This window comes from Chelon labrosus (genome assembly GCF_963514085.1).
Source record: "Chelon labrosus genome assembly, chromosome: 2".
Classification (NCBI taxonomy): Eukaryota; Metazoa; Chordata; class Actinopteri; order Mugiliformes; family Mugilidae; genus Chelon; species Chelon labrosus.
In genome coordinates this window covers 29,988,398-30,004,295 of record NC_140338.1, presented here as the reverse complement: position 1 = coordinate 30,004,295, position 15,898 = coordinate 29,988,398, and the positions used below count along the sequence as shown (strand labels likewise).

At 38.6% G+C, this 15,898-nt stretch overlaps 1 protein-coding gene across 1 annotated transcript; it reads right to left on the bottom strand.

Moving 5' to 3' along the window:
• Positions 1–1,446: 1,446 nt before the first annotated feature.
• On the bottom strand, positions 1,447–4,168 carry LOC311503513 (ecto-ADP-ribosyltransferase 4-like). Its single transcript, XM_084566272.1, has 3 exons — positions 3,998–4,168; positions 3,714–3,811; positions 1,447–2,986 (listed from the first exon to the last, which is right to left on the bottom strand). Exons 2-3 carry the CDS (start codon positions 3,786–3,788, stop codon positions 2,147–2,149), a joined length of 915 nt encoding a protein of 304 aa, XP_084422398.1. The 5' UTR covers positions 3,789–3,811; positions 3,998–4,168; the 3' UTR covers positions 1,447–2,146.
• Positions 4,169–15,898: the final 11,730 nt, after the last annotated feature.

Below are 15,898 nucleotides of genomic sequence, written 5' to 3'. Positions count from 1 at the left end.
CCCTGACTTCCTCCTAGAAGTCACACATTCTAAAGTAAGAACATGAAACAAACATCTGCATGTGTTTTATTCAGTTTGAATTCTCACCAGATCCACCCATGACTTGCGTTTTGAGATAATAACCATTTGTGTAGGCATCTTGACATTCCACCCAGAATGAGCGAGGCATTTCACATTTTAAGATCACATTGCTGAAGTAGCCGTTTAGGATCTATCAGCAAATGATTTATGAATCTGCATTTTATGAATTTAAGTCTGCAGAGCCCCCATTTATTTAAGAGTCAGTCAAACAATTCCTTTCTCTCGACATTACACATGTGGTTAAAATTCTGCAAATCAAAATTAAGACCCTGTTGTTCCTGTTGTTTTAATAACATGCATTGTTTGATCCAAACCTTAAACCAAATTATAGTTGTCACATGGACTGCATAATTTCATATGTTGTAGAATTTTGTTCTCTCACATGCATACATCAGTCAGACATAACATTGTTACTACCTGCTTAATATTGTGTAACCTCCACTCTTGCCACAAAAGGTCTGTGGAATTTAGAAGCCAAGTCAAAACTTTGTTAAGTTCCTCAAATCATACCTGAATCGTTTTTGATTTGGGGCAGAGTGCTTTACTCTGCTGAAAGAGCCCACTGCCTTCAAATGGTGTGTATGGTCTGCAACAATGTTTATGAAGGTGATATGTGTCAAAGTAACATCCACAAGAATAGCAGGACGAAAATGTCTACCCACAGAACATTGCCCAAAGTCTCACACTGTTACCAGTGGTTTACTTCTATACTTCTTCCCATACTGCTGGTGCTGAAAGAAGAGTTTATTTTGGTTATGGTAATTTACCCACCCACTATTTATGAGAATGTTCATTTTAATGACCTGTGTCTAGAATAGCAATGTCTACAGATATAACTGAGCTTCAACACTATTAGCTGACCTGTTTGTTGCTGTCAAAGTCACCCAGAGAGTCTGGTGTCTAGAAATTAACTTTGTTGTTCTGAAACCATGACTCTGAAGAGTTGAGATATCTGAATCGGACAGGGGTCACTGTGTCTCAGTGTCCCCTTGACAAGATCATGGTTTACATCAATGTACTGCACGTCTAAAGGGCTATCAATATTCTGTGACTGAAACTGTCTCATAAACACCATTTGCACTCACAAGTGAAGAGTGGGACACTTTTTCGTTGCCTCTGTTGATGGTAACTTAAGGTTAAAATGTTAAATGATTAGTTCCTTTCTGTCTTATTCTCTAGTCTTTAAGGTTTCACGTAGAATTACAATATGTAGAGTTAACAACTCTTCCTGGCTACTGATGATTCTAGTGATACTTACAGTAATATTCGATTATAGTTGTGTAAGTCACACAACTTCTACGGAGAGATAACAACTGTTCACCCTCACACACACCAATGGCCTCTTTAGTATGACCAGTTAACCTAACATGTCTGTTTTGTTATTGCTTTCTTGTTAATGAATGGAGGTTATCCCTGGAGCGCTACAGGCCCAGGCAGAACATGCAGTGAACTCATAATGTCCAGTTTTTATAGGGTCTGTTTTGGTGAGGTGTCAGTAGAATTGTGTGGTCATTTTGAATGTTGTAGTGTGTGCTACTGTTGAACTGCTCTGAGTGTACAGCACTGTTTTTCTTATTTAACTAATCCCCACTGATACATGTAGATATTATAGAAACACCCATTAGTGTGTTTTTGCTGTGCTCTTGCACACAGACTGGACATAGCAGACTTTACTTGCTAGTAAAGGCTAATTCAGGCTGTAAAGTCTTATTCAAAGAACACCCATCATTATAAGACAGCACAAGACATCCACGTCTACCTATGTACTTTATGGATCGTTGGAAAATGGTGTACTTACTACTCAACAAAGAAAACAAAACAGATTAAGCTGTTTAACAAATTTATTGTTTTCATTCAGATACTTTCTAAGCAAAGCATTCATTTCACATACAGTATGAAGGCTGATAAATGAAAGCAGCACATCACAAATAGCTTTTAGGAATTTGTTGCTCATATTGTTCAACATGTTGGGAAAGATGGAAAGGGAAGAAATAATCAAACAACACTCAGGGGTAAGTTTGGGGTTTACAAAGAATGCATGGAAATATTGTAATAAGCTCGGATATTAGAAGTATGTGATGGTTTGCCACGCACGTTTTTTTCCCAGTTTCATTTTCATTTTGTTCCACGTATTAGAGAACCATGAGTAGAAGCCACCTTTCAGTTTGTTCCACCAAACAGACAGCTTTGAGTGTTTGGAATTTCTTGCAGCATAGCAGTTTAGATTGCTCTGCAGTCCTACAGTCTCCAAGTAATAGACAACCTTACAGTCAATTAGATTGCCAGGACCTCTAGTTTTTTTAGTTATTTTGAACACCTCATAGGGAGGGATGAGCACCTCTTGTTCCTTAGTTTTGAAGTATGAATAATGTTTCAAGTAACCACCTAAGCAGGTCTTAATTTTAAAGCAGGTCTTGTTACCAAATTCTTTTAAGTTTGGTAATAATGAGGTGGAGGCAAAAGTACCAAAGCGGATTATTTGGTTGACAGAGCCAGTAAACACAGCATTGGTTCTGCGATAAGTATCCCAGCAGTCCTGATTGTTCCTGAGGATCTGTACAGCAGATGTCAGCCAGAAATGTAAGAAGTGGTATGGAAAGGAGGAGGAGTCATAGTTCTCTCTGTTTGTCCTGACAGCTTCATTAAATATGCCATAAATGTTTGGCTCTTCAGCTGTATAAGCACAGATTGCTAGCATGTGATCCTTAGTTAATGCCTGATCTTTTCTGTCTTTATTTTTTAGGGCGTTCCTTGCACAACATTCTGCTTCGTTCCAGGCTTTTCCAAATATACTTTTGGGTCTGTTCTCTTTTTTAAAGTACTGGTACTTGACAGTTTGTGCCATCATTGGATTGCAGTTGAAGTACATGTCATCCACAGCATCTTTAACCATGTCCAGTTTGATCTAGAAGAGGAGAAAGAAAAAGCTTTGAAAGAAGGACACAACACCAGGTGCAATTCATACCATTCTGTAGTGGTGGAAGATGTGAAGTAAAAAGAATAATGCTATAAAATCCAGTCAGGCACTGGACAACCCTACATTCAAGTTTAATAATAATGGCAAAAATGTTCTCACCGTATACTGTACGTGTAATTGGCTCATTATTATATTTATTTATAATTATTTTTATTTACACGACTGATATTGCTCAATTTTATGTAATCAGGAGATTTCAAGAGATTATGCTGGTGACACCACTACGTGTGCATACTCACGTCCCCTAACTCTTCACTTAAAACCTCTGCTTTTGAGGGAATTTGAGGGAGGGAGCAACTGGACAGATTTGGACCTGAGTTGCAGAAAGGTTCAGAGATAAGATTAAATTGTTTTGACGAGATTGGATCAACTCACTGCTGCAGCTGACTTTATACTTGTATCATGTTAATGCTATGTATTGTTATAACACCCACAGTATTTTTCTTCTTCTTCTTTTTTAATGTCAGATTTGTACATTTTATGCTTAAGTTGTTTAACCGTAGGCCTCTGAGGAAAGAAATTTCAATCCTGTGTATGTACTGCACATGTCAGAATTGACTTTGACTTTGACTCTTAAATGTGAGTCCGTTCTGAATAAACACTGCTGATATGCATAAGTTTGAAAATATTCTCTTGGTTGGTATGGCCAACTCACCTTCTTGGAGCTGATTGGAAGCAGCCAGAAAGAGAGCAAACACAGTGGAGCACAAATCAGCATGATACCCTTCATCACTGCAGTTAGGCAGACAGACTCTGGATTTACACACACAAGACAAATGTTGTTTAACATCAACGACAAATATGCCATTTAAGTATAAGTGATGTATCATGACCTTATCAAGTGATCTATTTTTAAATATACTGTGATGTCTCCAACTTCTAACTCAGCTGCATTAGTTTTTGTGTTATATAAGAATATGGTTTGAAAGATGAACTCACCAATTTTTCAGAAGACAAAGTGTTGTGAACCACTCAGATCAAAAGTTTTGACTCAACAGGCAGTCAGCTTTCTGGGACTCTACATATATACTCGTCACACACACGCGCACACACACACACCCGCACACCCACACACGTGTAAAAATGCTGTATCATCTCAAAGGAAATTAGGTTTATCTTCACCAGAAAAACAACACATATAGTATGTACTGTACTTGTTTTAACTACCTATAGGTAGTTAGGTTATCTTAAGAAGAAACACCAGCCAATGAAACTTAAAGATCTATTAACTATACATCATTGAGCCACAACATTAAAACCACTGACAGGTGAAGTAAATAACATTGACCATCTTGTGACAATTCAGGGTTCTGCTGGGAAACTTTTGGACCTGGCATTCATGTGAATGTTACTTAGACATATAGTACCCACCTAGACCATAGCAGACCCGGCTCTGCCACCTGATAGCAAAGACACTCCTTGATGGTGTTGGGCCTGTGTATTAAGGGCACTAAATATTGTTTGGCTATCATAAATAATTAATAATTATTTTTAAATTATTGGATCTAAATTACTAGATCACCCCGGGGAGAAAAAATAACCAATAGTGAGCAAAATGTTCCTTTTACAAGCAAAATTATCTGCCAGTGCAGCAAGATAATCACACTTGTTAAGATTTCTTGAAACAAGAAAAAGAAATCCAGAAAATAAGACTGCTCAAAATCTCAACATGAGCCTGGACTACTTGCTTTGAGCATTCTTGTCAAGATTTTTGGACTAATTATAAGATATTTATTATTAGGATTATTACAGTTTTTTCCAGTTGCTAACACATTAAAATGACATGGATAGCACAAATATTTACAGTTTTTTTCAATCGCTAACAAGCGCTTACCCATACTAAAGATATTTTTTCTAAACTCTTAACACAAATTCACGCCTACAAAACACAATTGGCCAAATGGATAATTTTCTTGTCAAAAACACATTTTGTTAAATATATACTAACTCTTCATTTCAAAATAGAACACATCTTTCTCTGCACACACCAACTTTATACCAAAACACTGGAAATATGACTCAAAATGAAATTATTCTGTCAAAGAATAACACTTGTTTTCACTTCACAAGGTACATGCAGTGAATCAAAGTACACCAGGTTTCAAAATACTGGCTATTGTTGACATTACAAAAACTGCATAGACTTTTATGCTTCAGTTTTACAGGTATTTGCATGCAAAACATGCAATCCACTGTTTTTTACACTTTCACAATTCAACAATTTCTTGGTTGGGAACTGTTTGTCCACATGTATTGTTCACATTCAAAAGCATTCCAGTAAAAAGCAAATCATTTTGTTTTTCCTTTACTGTTTACAACAGGAGGCACAGTAGAAATACTGTTTACAGTATGATAGAACATAAAAAGTTTTACAATATTGCTTACAGTACAGCAACAAAATATCCATAAAACACATAAGAGCATTCTGAACAAAAAATACAACAGATAAAAAGCCCAGATAAAAAAAAAAAGGGGGGGGGGGGGGGGGGACTAAAAAAAGCACAAAATGACTGTATCTAATCTTTGCGATCTTCACGGTTAGGCCACATGTTTTCATCAACATCGCATCTGATATTATCCAAGGTGATGCACCTGGGATAAAACCGCTTGGTATGTCGGATCCACCCTTGGCAATCATCAACTGTGATGTCCCTGCAGCCAGCATCCATGGCTTCAAGGAGGGACATCTGGTCATGTGGCTGACGGTCATAAACCTTCCACCTCCATGCAGAAAACAACTCCTCTATGGGGTTGAGGAACGGTGAATAGGGTGGAAGGAAGAGACGTACCAGTCTTGGGTGGTGAAGAAGTAAACTTTGAAGGGACATTGAAATTGACACGTCTGGGGCAATTCCAGCCATATGTTGATCTCTCCTGCCTCTGCTCCCCTGCTGATCAGAGTTTCCTGATCATACTATCTGAGTGTCACTCCTTTGTCCTTTTGTCCTTTTGTTCTGACCACGTCTGGGAGCCACCTCTGCCCCTCCGCTGAGTTTACCCTCCTGTGTAAAGTTGCCCTCGACTGACCAGTATGCAACCACACCTGGGGACAGGGTATATCTGTGCTCTGTCCCTACATTCAGGGTCAGTCTCCGGTCTCAGACCCACTCTGTGTCGGTAGGCTCACCATGACCTGGAACTCCAATAAACTTGCACCACTTCAGCAAACTTGGAACTAGACTTGGATTGTTTTTTTTCTTCAACAGTGGACTTCAAACCATGTTGTTAGCGATTGAAAAAAACTGTATTATCAGCTGAGATATGTTGTTTTTGAACTGATATCATTGCAGAAGAAGAGGTTTTTATACTGTATCTAAGGTTTGGAATATTGTTTTTGCTATTGTTGGATGTTGTGTGTTAACATTCGTAAATAATACAAAAACAATCCATAATTTTGTTGGGAGGTACAGCTGGTCTGTTGAGAAAATGTAAGCATTGTGAAAATGTGTTCATTGACTGCATATTGTGTGAAAACAACATGAAATGTGTGAATGGTATGGCCACAAAAGTCCGATGCTGTGCTAATTGTGTTTAGAGTTTTGAAAATGTGACCACTGATTGGACAAACGCTTGTTAGCGACTGAAAAAAACTGTAAACTGACACACAGGGAGCAAAACCTCATCTCAAATCTCCAAAACTTTAAACACATTTTCTGCTTTACACACATTTTGCAAATCGAAATGTCACTTTTTAAGTGTACTGAACGCGGTTCTCTGCATAAGACACAACAATCTGACATAAAGTCACATGTTTGCGATTTCAAAACACGGCCATTTAAAATGACGCACTACATGAACTCATTGGCCACTATATGTGCTACCTGGCCAAATAGGTGTTATATAATTGTTAACACTTCAATCAGGAAGTAAGCAATAAAAGACCACAGGTGAGCATCATTTTTTTCTTTTACAACAACAATGGAAGACATTGCTGAGAGAGGAAGAGGAAGAGGGAGGTTGAGAGTGCGATGTTGACGGGGCGTTGTGGCCAGACCTAACTGTCTAATTATTTTGCTTTCCTCTTTATTTTTTTTTTTTAGATAGATAGATAGATTAGATAGATAGGTTTTATTTGTCACATGCACAGTTATACATAGTACAATGCACAGTGAAATGTATTGTTGTACCTGCACATTTTTTCTGCAATTGTATTTTTTAGCTTACTGTTTTGTGAGCATATTTTAGTTCACTCCAATGTAAATATATCTGCTGTGCATATGTTGCACTGACTTGTTTGGTGAAAAATAAAAAAAAATCAATATTTCAATAGCATGTGTGTGTATCTGCAAATATTTCTGTGCATGTAAACAATCTGGAGAATTCTCTACAGTTTGAACTATGTTAGTATTATGGCAAAGCATACTAAAGATGAGAGTGCTTTTCATTATGCCCAACAGTGTGTAGTTGGTTAGACAAAAATGTGTCAAGACAAAAAAAGTGTGTGCCATCTGGTGCAAAAGTTTGATTTTGGTTGAAGTGCTTCATTTTGCGGGATATATGAGGTATTTTGCAGTTTGGGTGTGTGGTTTGGTGAATTGTGTTAGTATTTTGATAAAACCAGCCTAGTTTGCAAAATTGTGTTTAAGCAATTGGAAAAAACTGTAGTAGGAACTTTGAGGAAAGAAATTTCAATCCTGTTATGTGTTGCACATGTCAGAATTGACAATAAAGCTGACTTTGACTTTGACTTTGATTATAAGTACAAACCAGGTTAAGGTAAAATTGCTCACAGTAAGTCAGAGAGAGGATTAAAACAAGATTCTTGTTTTAAGTGCATTGAAAATCTCATAATAAGTAGATAATTCTTATATAAGGAAGACTTGTTTAGAGAAATTATCCTGTCCCTAGCATTCATTAAATCTAAAATTAGTCAAATGCACAGGATTAGAATGCAAAACTGAACTTTATTCTGATAAAACAGCAATTACAATCTTTACATAGTAGTAAGCCATCATGTACAGCATAACTTCGCCTAGGGAGCTTCTTTGGAACTGGACTGCAGTTATACCCACACACAGAAAGCATTCAGTTTCTTGTAGAGAAACCAAAATGAGGGGTGTGGACAGTGGTTTTCTGGTCAGGTATGGGTCCTCTGTGGGCTAAACAGAAACACAAAATGTCAGTGAATAAGTAACACTAACACTAAATTGCACCAAGTAAACCAAACCAAAAAATTTTACGGTGACAATACCATAGTAGCCCTGTGATAGACTGGCGACATGTCCAGGATGTACCCCGCCTCTCGCCCAAAGACAGCTGGGATAGGCTCCAGCAGACCCCGCGAACCTTAACAGGAACAAGTGGTTAGAGAAGATGAATGAATGAATGAATGAATGAATGAATGAATGAATGAATACCCCAATAACCCTAATAACAAGGTACTTGACTGTCTCTAACAGTGTGGTCACGAAAAAAAAACACAAGTGTCATTGCAATTCATAAATCAGTCTGAATAACTAAGTAAAGTAGGTCATACATGCGTGACATAGGGTGAATCATGTAGCATACATACTCAAATAGCTAAACAAAGAGGTGTTAAAGACATCGCTTGGCTGAATTTCGTAGCTGAAACTGGTGAATAGAGTAGGGGGTGATGCCAAGAATAGTCGATATTAACGTCAGCATAGCGCATCAAGTCGACTTTAATCTCTACATGTCCAGTTAAAAGTAACACATCATTGTTTTCCTATATTCAACTATGTTCTTCCCTCAACTTTGACGTGTTGATATGTGCCTCAGTGATGCACTCGATTGCTCTGGCGCGAGGCGCCACTATAGTAGCACTTAGCTTAGCACCGTTCATTCATTGGGATCCAAACAGGGATGAATTTAGAAGCGACCAAACACTTCCATGTTTTCCTCATTGAGTAGTTACACAATAAGTATGGTGACACAAAATAAAACGTGGCAATTTTCTAAGCAGAACAAAATGATAATGACCAGCAGAGGACTGCGAGGTACTTATCAACTCAAGTTGAGGGAAGAACATGGGAAAACTTCATAATATATTCTTAAAATATTTTTTTATTTTTTTATTATTTATTTATTTTTTTGGTGTGGAACAGTCTAATGCGCAAAACAGCACCTGCTGAAATGTCTCACAAAACCCATTGGTAAAGATTTGACATCGCGAAGGATGGCTGGGTGTCGCTGTGTCATCTGCTCTGTATTCATTGCATATACTCTGAAAGTACAGTACTAAATCATATTAACATGACACATGGACGTAAGGAGAATTTTCATGCAATTTGTGGAATTGAAAAAATTAAACTACAAGAATATTTGTAAATCACTTGTATACTATAGTAAAGTTATAGAAAGTACTCAAAATGAAACAAATGACATTTTTTACTCATGAGAAAGAATTGACTTCTGTATCGGAAGTATCAAATTTAGAATATGTAAGTTCAAAGCTTTCTTGAAAATCTCGAGATTTCTTAAATATTGACAATTTCAACCATATCATCACTACAAATTGGATTTCACTCAATGGTAATAAATACAGAAGTATGAAGATGTTCATGGTCACAGGCTCAAATGATGGGCTGCCAGTTTTTGGACTGGTAAAAATCATCTTTATTGTTGATTCATTAATATTTTGTTGTGACTATCAAGCCTACAGTACATTGGAATTTAACAGAGATTTACTGTCATACAAAATTTCTGTGTCAAATGCTGCACTGACAACAGAGTTAATAGATTTAGAGAAATTACCCCATTACACTGCGTATCACACTGTACTATTCAATGACAAGATGTATGTTTTGAGAAAATATGAACTCACTGATGTGTTACTTTGTACAAATGCTTGCGATTAAAACAGACCAAAACATTCAATTTATGTAATGAACTGGCTGGTTATTGATGGTATTGAGAATGCCCAAAGTGCAAGCAGGAGGATCAGACACGGAGAAGAGGTCAATCAGGATGCAGGTTTATGTGTACAGGAGAGTTTGCAAGGCTCTCATTCTCTGTGTGCCCTTAATTCTTACATTTTGTCTTAGTAAGTTGGCCTCAAAACTAGTGTGACAAGATAAATATACTGAATATAAAGCAATTAAACTAGAACAGATTTTAGTTTTTTCCAGTGCAGAGGCTTTATATGACCTGATGACCTCAGAGGTCACACGCCACAGTCAGCCAGTACTGGCTGCTGGATCAGGTTTCATACCTGGAGGACTGTGGGACTTTTAAGGTTCCGGTGCTTTCCTTTGTCTCCAAGACAAAGAAAGCCATGTGCTCAAAACTTGGTTATGCTTAGTGAGCCTTCATTGCTCACCACCAGGTTCGGTCCCAGCAAGATGCAGCCAGACACAGGCACACTCGCAAAAACGCTTTAGGAACAACTCAAAAAACATGAAGACCAGCACAGGGTGTTGACCTGGCCTCCAAATTCACTAGATCCCAAACTGATCAAGTATCTGTGAGATGATCCACAGAGGCCCCTCCCCTCAACCCGTAGGACCCAAAGGCCCCCACTAACAACATTCTGTTACCAGACACCACAGGACACCCTCAGAAGGCCCATGTCCATTCTCTGATGAGTCACAACTGTTTTGGAGGCACAAGGAGACCTACACAATATTAGGAAGAATCTGCAGGTTTATTTGCTTTCATATATCAGTAAAAATAATTCACGACTATTAACTTTGTCTGCTACTGTCTAAAAAAGCATAAAAATAATTTTCTCTAAGCATTCAAGCATCTTGGTCTAAAACAGGCATACAACACTGTTCATTAACACTTTGACCAAAATAAATCAGAACAGAAGTATTTCACAAAGCTCATTCTGGATTCCCGGTACCAGTGTAAACTACAATGGGTTAAATGAAATTACATGACAGTTGCTGAGTTAAGCTGACTGACATTAAAAAACACTGAGTTAAAAGAAAACAGTCAGGAGTTGGGTGCAATCTGCAAATATAGGTTCATCATCTGTGGTTATGTTAGACCCACCCATGAACGATATGTTTACTGACAGATGGAATGACTAGGTGTTACTTTTGGTGACAAACCCACAAGTGACTATGGTGAATGTTAGACCTGCTGTACATTTATTAGATGGACACAAAAACTTGTTCAAGTATTCAAAGCAGAACACCAGGGTGTGGTATCTAGGGTGTTAGAAAAGTACCAGCTTGTACGTAGTACGTAGTTCTGCTTGTGGCAAGAATAGTTGTTTTTAAACCACAATGTGAGCAGGAACAGGAAAAGAAATGAGTATGAGTTTAATTCATTTCTCAAGCTTCTTGTGGCATGAACCCTTACAGCTACCGAGCATAAGGGATCATGAGCACACACAAAAAAATAATGTCTATCAGTGGTTCTATCAAGCACACTTAGTAAGAATAATAAATTTGAACATGATTAATGTGAAAGCTGCTGAAATATTAAATACAGGGAAATAGTGCATAAAGGAAGAGGAACGCTTGAATATAGGAGTTAATAAATGTGCTGCAGTTGTGGTTAGACAGAGCACCATGTCTACCAACACTTGAGAAGTCTAGTTGTGATGTCTTCTCAGCTCAGTTGCACAGTGTGAGCTTGGTGATTGTTATAAACATGTGTAGTAGCCCTCTCTACTGTATATATAGAGTATATATTGATATATTCTATTTCTTTCTTCATTTCTAATTCAAGCAGTCTTTCACTATGTGATTGTGAAATCCCTGCTGAGGAAAATTGTTCTCTTCAAATATCATGGAAAGTAAAAACACAGGACTCTGGTACTGAAGCAACAGAACGTGACTGAGTAACTTGATTGTGCATTTCTCTCCTTTTCTTTCCACTGACTTGCCAAATCATCTTCTTACAGAAAGTCATACATACCAGGATTGGTGTTTCATCAACATTCCAGCAGATGGTGGCATTGTCTAGTGATTTGGCCAATCTTTTTTTCAACACTTTTCAACTTGGTTTGTGTGTGTAGATTTATGTTTGTATATGTCTCAGCCCAACCTGCATTTTGATTTTTTTTTTTTTTTTTTTCAAATTCTCAGAGGAAGCAACATGATGAGAGGGGTTTGTGTTGGAGAGGCCAGCAGGGAGGAAGGTGTGAAATGGAAAACAGAGAGATTGAGAAGAGATGTGAGGTGGTCTAAATGTTGACAAAAGATGAGGAAGAGAAAGGCGGTAATCACCTTGTTACACTGGACTTCCAGCTGATGAGAGAAAGAGAGACAGAGCCATGGAGGTATTAGTATAGTATTAGTATAGAGTCAAGTATAAATGCAAGCAAACGCTAACTGCTGAAGAGTTGATGTTTGTTTAGCTGCTGCACAGGAAAGAAGGAGAATGCAATAATACACCAAAGAGGGAAAAGTAGAATAGACCCAGCGGAGAATGAGTTTACACAACAAGAGAAGGAGTGTTTGTACTGTATATGTGTGTGGGTAGGGAGGGTATAGTGTTAAGTGAATTACTCCAGCATCCTCAGCAGGGGGAGAAAAAGTATTTCAGCTTTAAAATACAGAGAAAGTGGTTGGTAAGGACAGAGAGGAAGCATGTGGAGAATGAAAACATGAAGTACAGTAAATACTTTGAGCCAACACTAAGACAGTGAGAGAAAGGGGGCAAGGCCGGAAAGAGTTAGGGAAAGTGGAAAACTCAAAGGGGTAGGAATGAGAAGTTTAAATCTGTGAATGAATAAGCAATTGAGAAGAGCAGAGATAGCTAGCAGAGAAGAGGTAAGGAGAAATTCTGAAAAAAGTGAGGCAAGGGAGTGATTTAGGAGAAGGAATGACTTTGAGGGAAATCTAAAAGAGTTGGGAAGCCACATGTAAGGCGAGTTAGAGAAATTAAGGAGGAGGCAAGAGAAGGAATGAAAACTGCTTGAAAGAAAAGAAGCAATGCTCTATGAAACAATACAATAAGACAATAAAATACAATAAAAAAACAATACAGCAGGGAAAAGGAAAAGGAAAGTCAGAGGAAGGAAATTATGGTGGGAACAAAGGAAGGAGGAAGGTGTGGGGAAATGTATAAGGAATGAAGGATGAGAGGAGCAGCAGGAATGAAGGAGAGAATAGAGCAAAGAGGATCGTGATGAAACAACTGGGGCTTGGGAAGGAGATACAAGAAAGGAGATGTAGAAGATGTAGAAGTAGGGAAAGAAGTGAGGGAACATGAGCTCTGCCAGAGAATGAAGGAAATACATCAGTCTTAGAAAGTAGTACAGAAAATCTGAAGAGTCGGGAGAACAGAAAGGAGGGGGAGGAAGAGTCAAAAGGTGTGAATGGTGAGGGGGAGCAGAGAGGCGTCAGGGGAATCAACAGAAGAGAGGAGAGGACGTCGGGGAGGGAAGAGAGTAGAGAGACATGCCTTAAAGTGGAATATTTATCATACTGCTGGCTGTTACCGCGAGGTTGGAAGGATACGTTACAGACGCAGGGAGGGTGGTGCCATGAATGAATGAAACCTACACGATGATTGGAGGAAACTGAGAAGGTGGAAGCACATTCCCTCTATTATTATAAGCCTGTGTCATGTTCAGTGTGTACTCCATCTCTCATGCAGCAGCACTGACTCCATATTTGCGAGATATGGACGTATGGATGGAAAGTCTATATACATTAAACTTTTCACATTCTCAACCCTACCGCAGATGAAGGCCCTCGACAGTGGATGGTTCTCATTTCCTACATTACATGCACAATAGGACGGTGCTGTAAGGGAAGAGCATGTTTGTAGATGAATACGGTGCTATTAGTAATGTATGATTTATCATCTGAAACATTTGGCTTATGTAACAATCATTATTGCAGAGAATGAGCATTCAACTCCCATTAGTGATCGAGCAATTGGCGCTTTTGGACAAGAATGACATAATTCCTATATCTGAGGACGGAAGGAACTCCTTTGTTGTGACATCACTGCGAGATACAATTTCTTAGAACTTGGGTTTAGGTTTTTTTTAGCTCTGACTACAGGTCAGCTACTTTCTCAGTTGGTCCTGATGTTGATTTGTTGGACACGTGAGTGCAGCACCAGCAGTTGCCATTAACGATAAATATATACTTTAAACGTGTTAACATCTGTAGAACTTTAACATCTATTTATGCTTCTTTAAAATTGAACAAAAGAAAGAATGACACACTTAACATGTACTTGCAGGATGTTCCAACACCAACCACCAGCTGACTATTGCATCTCTCCCATGTTACTATTGGCAGTGCTAAGTAGAGAAATATCAAACCTTGGTGTTATGTAGTAATCCTCAGGGATTCCCTGGTGCAGTTTGTTCCAAGGGGGCCTTCTGTGAACTCAAGACATTCCAGACGACAGGAATAAAACTGATATCACTGCTGCACCAGCATCTGAGATGCATGGATATGGATATTTTTAATGCATTTTGTGTGGATTTGCTCCAGCTGACAGCACCAAGGATGAAAGGAAGGGCCTGGCATGCAGAAGCATTATGATTCAGTTTATATAGATATGCTGAATTGATTTTTCTATACAGGAAAATATGTTTTGCTGAATAGAGAGTGGATATTTTTGTATGAACCTTTCAGCACATTGAAACTTGCTTACACACATATGTATAAATAGATATAACTAGAAGATTTCAGCAGTTGCTTTTCCTCATGTTAACAGAGCAGTAATGCAATAATACCATTAAGAAAAAGAAAAATATTGTGGAGACATAAAATGAACTGACACTCAGAGAACTGATGATAGCGGAGCTGTGAAAAGCAAACTGCAAGGGATTGTGAATCAGAACTGGGAGATGCACTGAGAATAGAGGGATGAGTCGAAAAGAAGGAGAGAGGCTGAGGAGAAAGGGAAATGACGTGGCTGTGTCATATGTGTTGGTGAGGTAATTCCAGTAGACACAGTAGAAGGTATCCTCTTGAAGTGGGTCACAGAGGCTGCAAACACAGACATTTATCATACATGGCAGCCCACCATTGTGCGTGCGTGCATAAATCTTTGTCCATTGTTTCATACTGTTTCACGTGCAGATTTTTTTTTTTTAAAAAAGGTGTGTGTGTGCATACATTACCAAGTCAAGCAGCTCTGACAGGGCACAGATGCTGTGGCAGGTGAGCAGAGACACTTCCTTCTTCTCTCATGCTTCTCATGTCTCCATTTTCCTTTTATTCTTTCCATCATTTAAATTATCTCTTTCTCTTCCCTGTTTTCTTCCTCCTTCAAAATTTCTTTTCCCCCTCCATCACCCATTCTTATGAAGGGGAGCTATTATGCTCCTGTCCAGGTCTACATTTTCTACATTTTCTACTCTGGGACCCCACTAGGGCAGCTTTGCACAATTCACAGTTCAAAGGACTCCTTGTTTATCTTCTATTGCCTGTCATGCAGCCCCTCATATGAGCCTCTTCCTTGAAACGAATGACATTACCTCCTGTCACCTTAAGCACCCCCTCCCTGAAAGCCTACTTTCTTCTAATTGGCAGGTTTTGCTGTGTCCTATTCTTGAGAGCGTCGTCCTCTTGCTGTTACAAGAGCAACACACACTGCAAACCTACTGAACAACATCATTACTTGAGTAAACAGCACAAACAACATTTATAGCAGCGGGACGTCTGTTTGGCAAACATTACGCTCATTACCTGCTTATTGTGTGACATTAGTGTAGTTTGTGAGCAGCGGTACTTTAAATTACTCTGATACTACACCACTCGACTGCTCGACTGCCAGAAGACCAAAAAGACCGCAGTTTGACATTGTAGGGCTTCTGTGTTTGGAACAGATGACCATGTAAACAAATCTATGAAGACCTGGCGTCGGTCGATAGTAGAGAAAACCATGGTAAACCAGTGTTCAGAACCTGGGCTCGCATGGTTTCATTTCAACACTTTGAACCAGTGTTTATTTTTA

Bases quoted from the DNA above. Each gene is read 5' to 3' on its own strand.
- LOC311503513 (XM_084566272.1), bottom strand. From the start codon at position 3,788: ATGAAGGGTATCATGCTGATTTGTGCTCCACTGTGTTTGCTCTCTTTC. The intron at 2,987-3,713 runs GTGAGTTGGCCA...CTCCTCTTCTAG, and splicing joins TTCCAATCAGCTCCAAGAAG to ATCAAACTGGACATGGTTAA.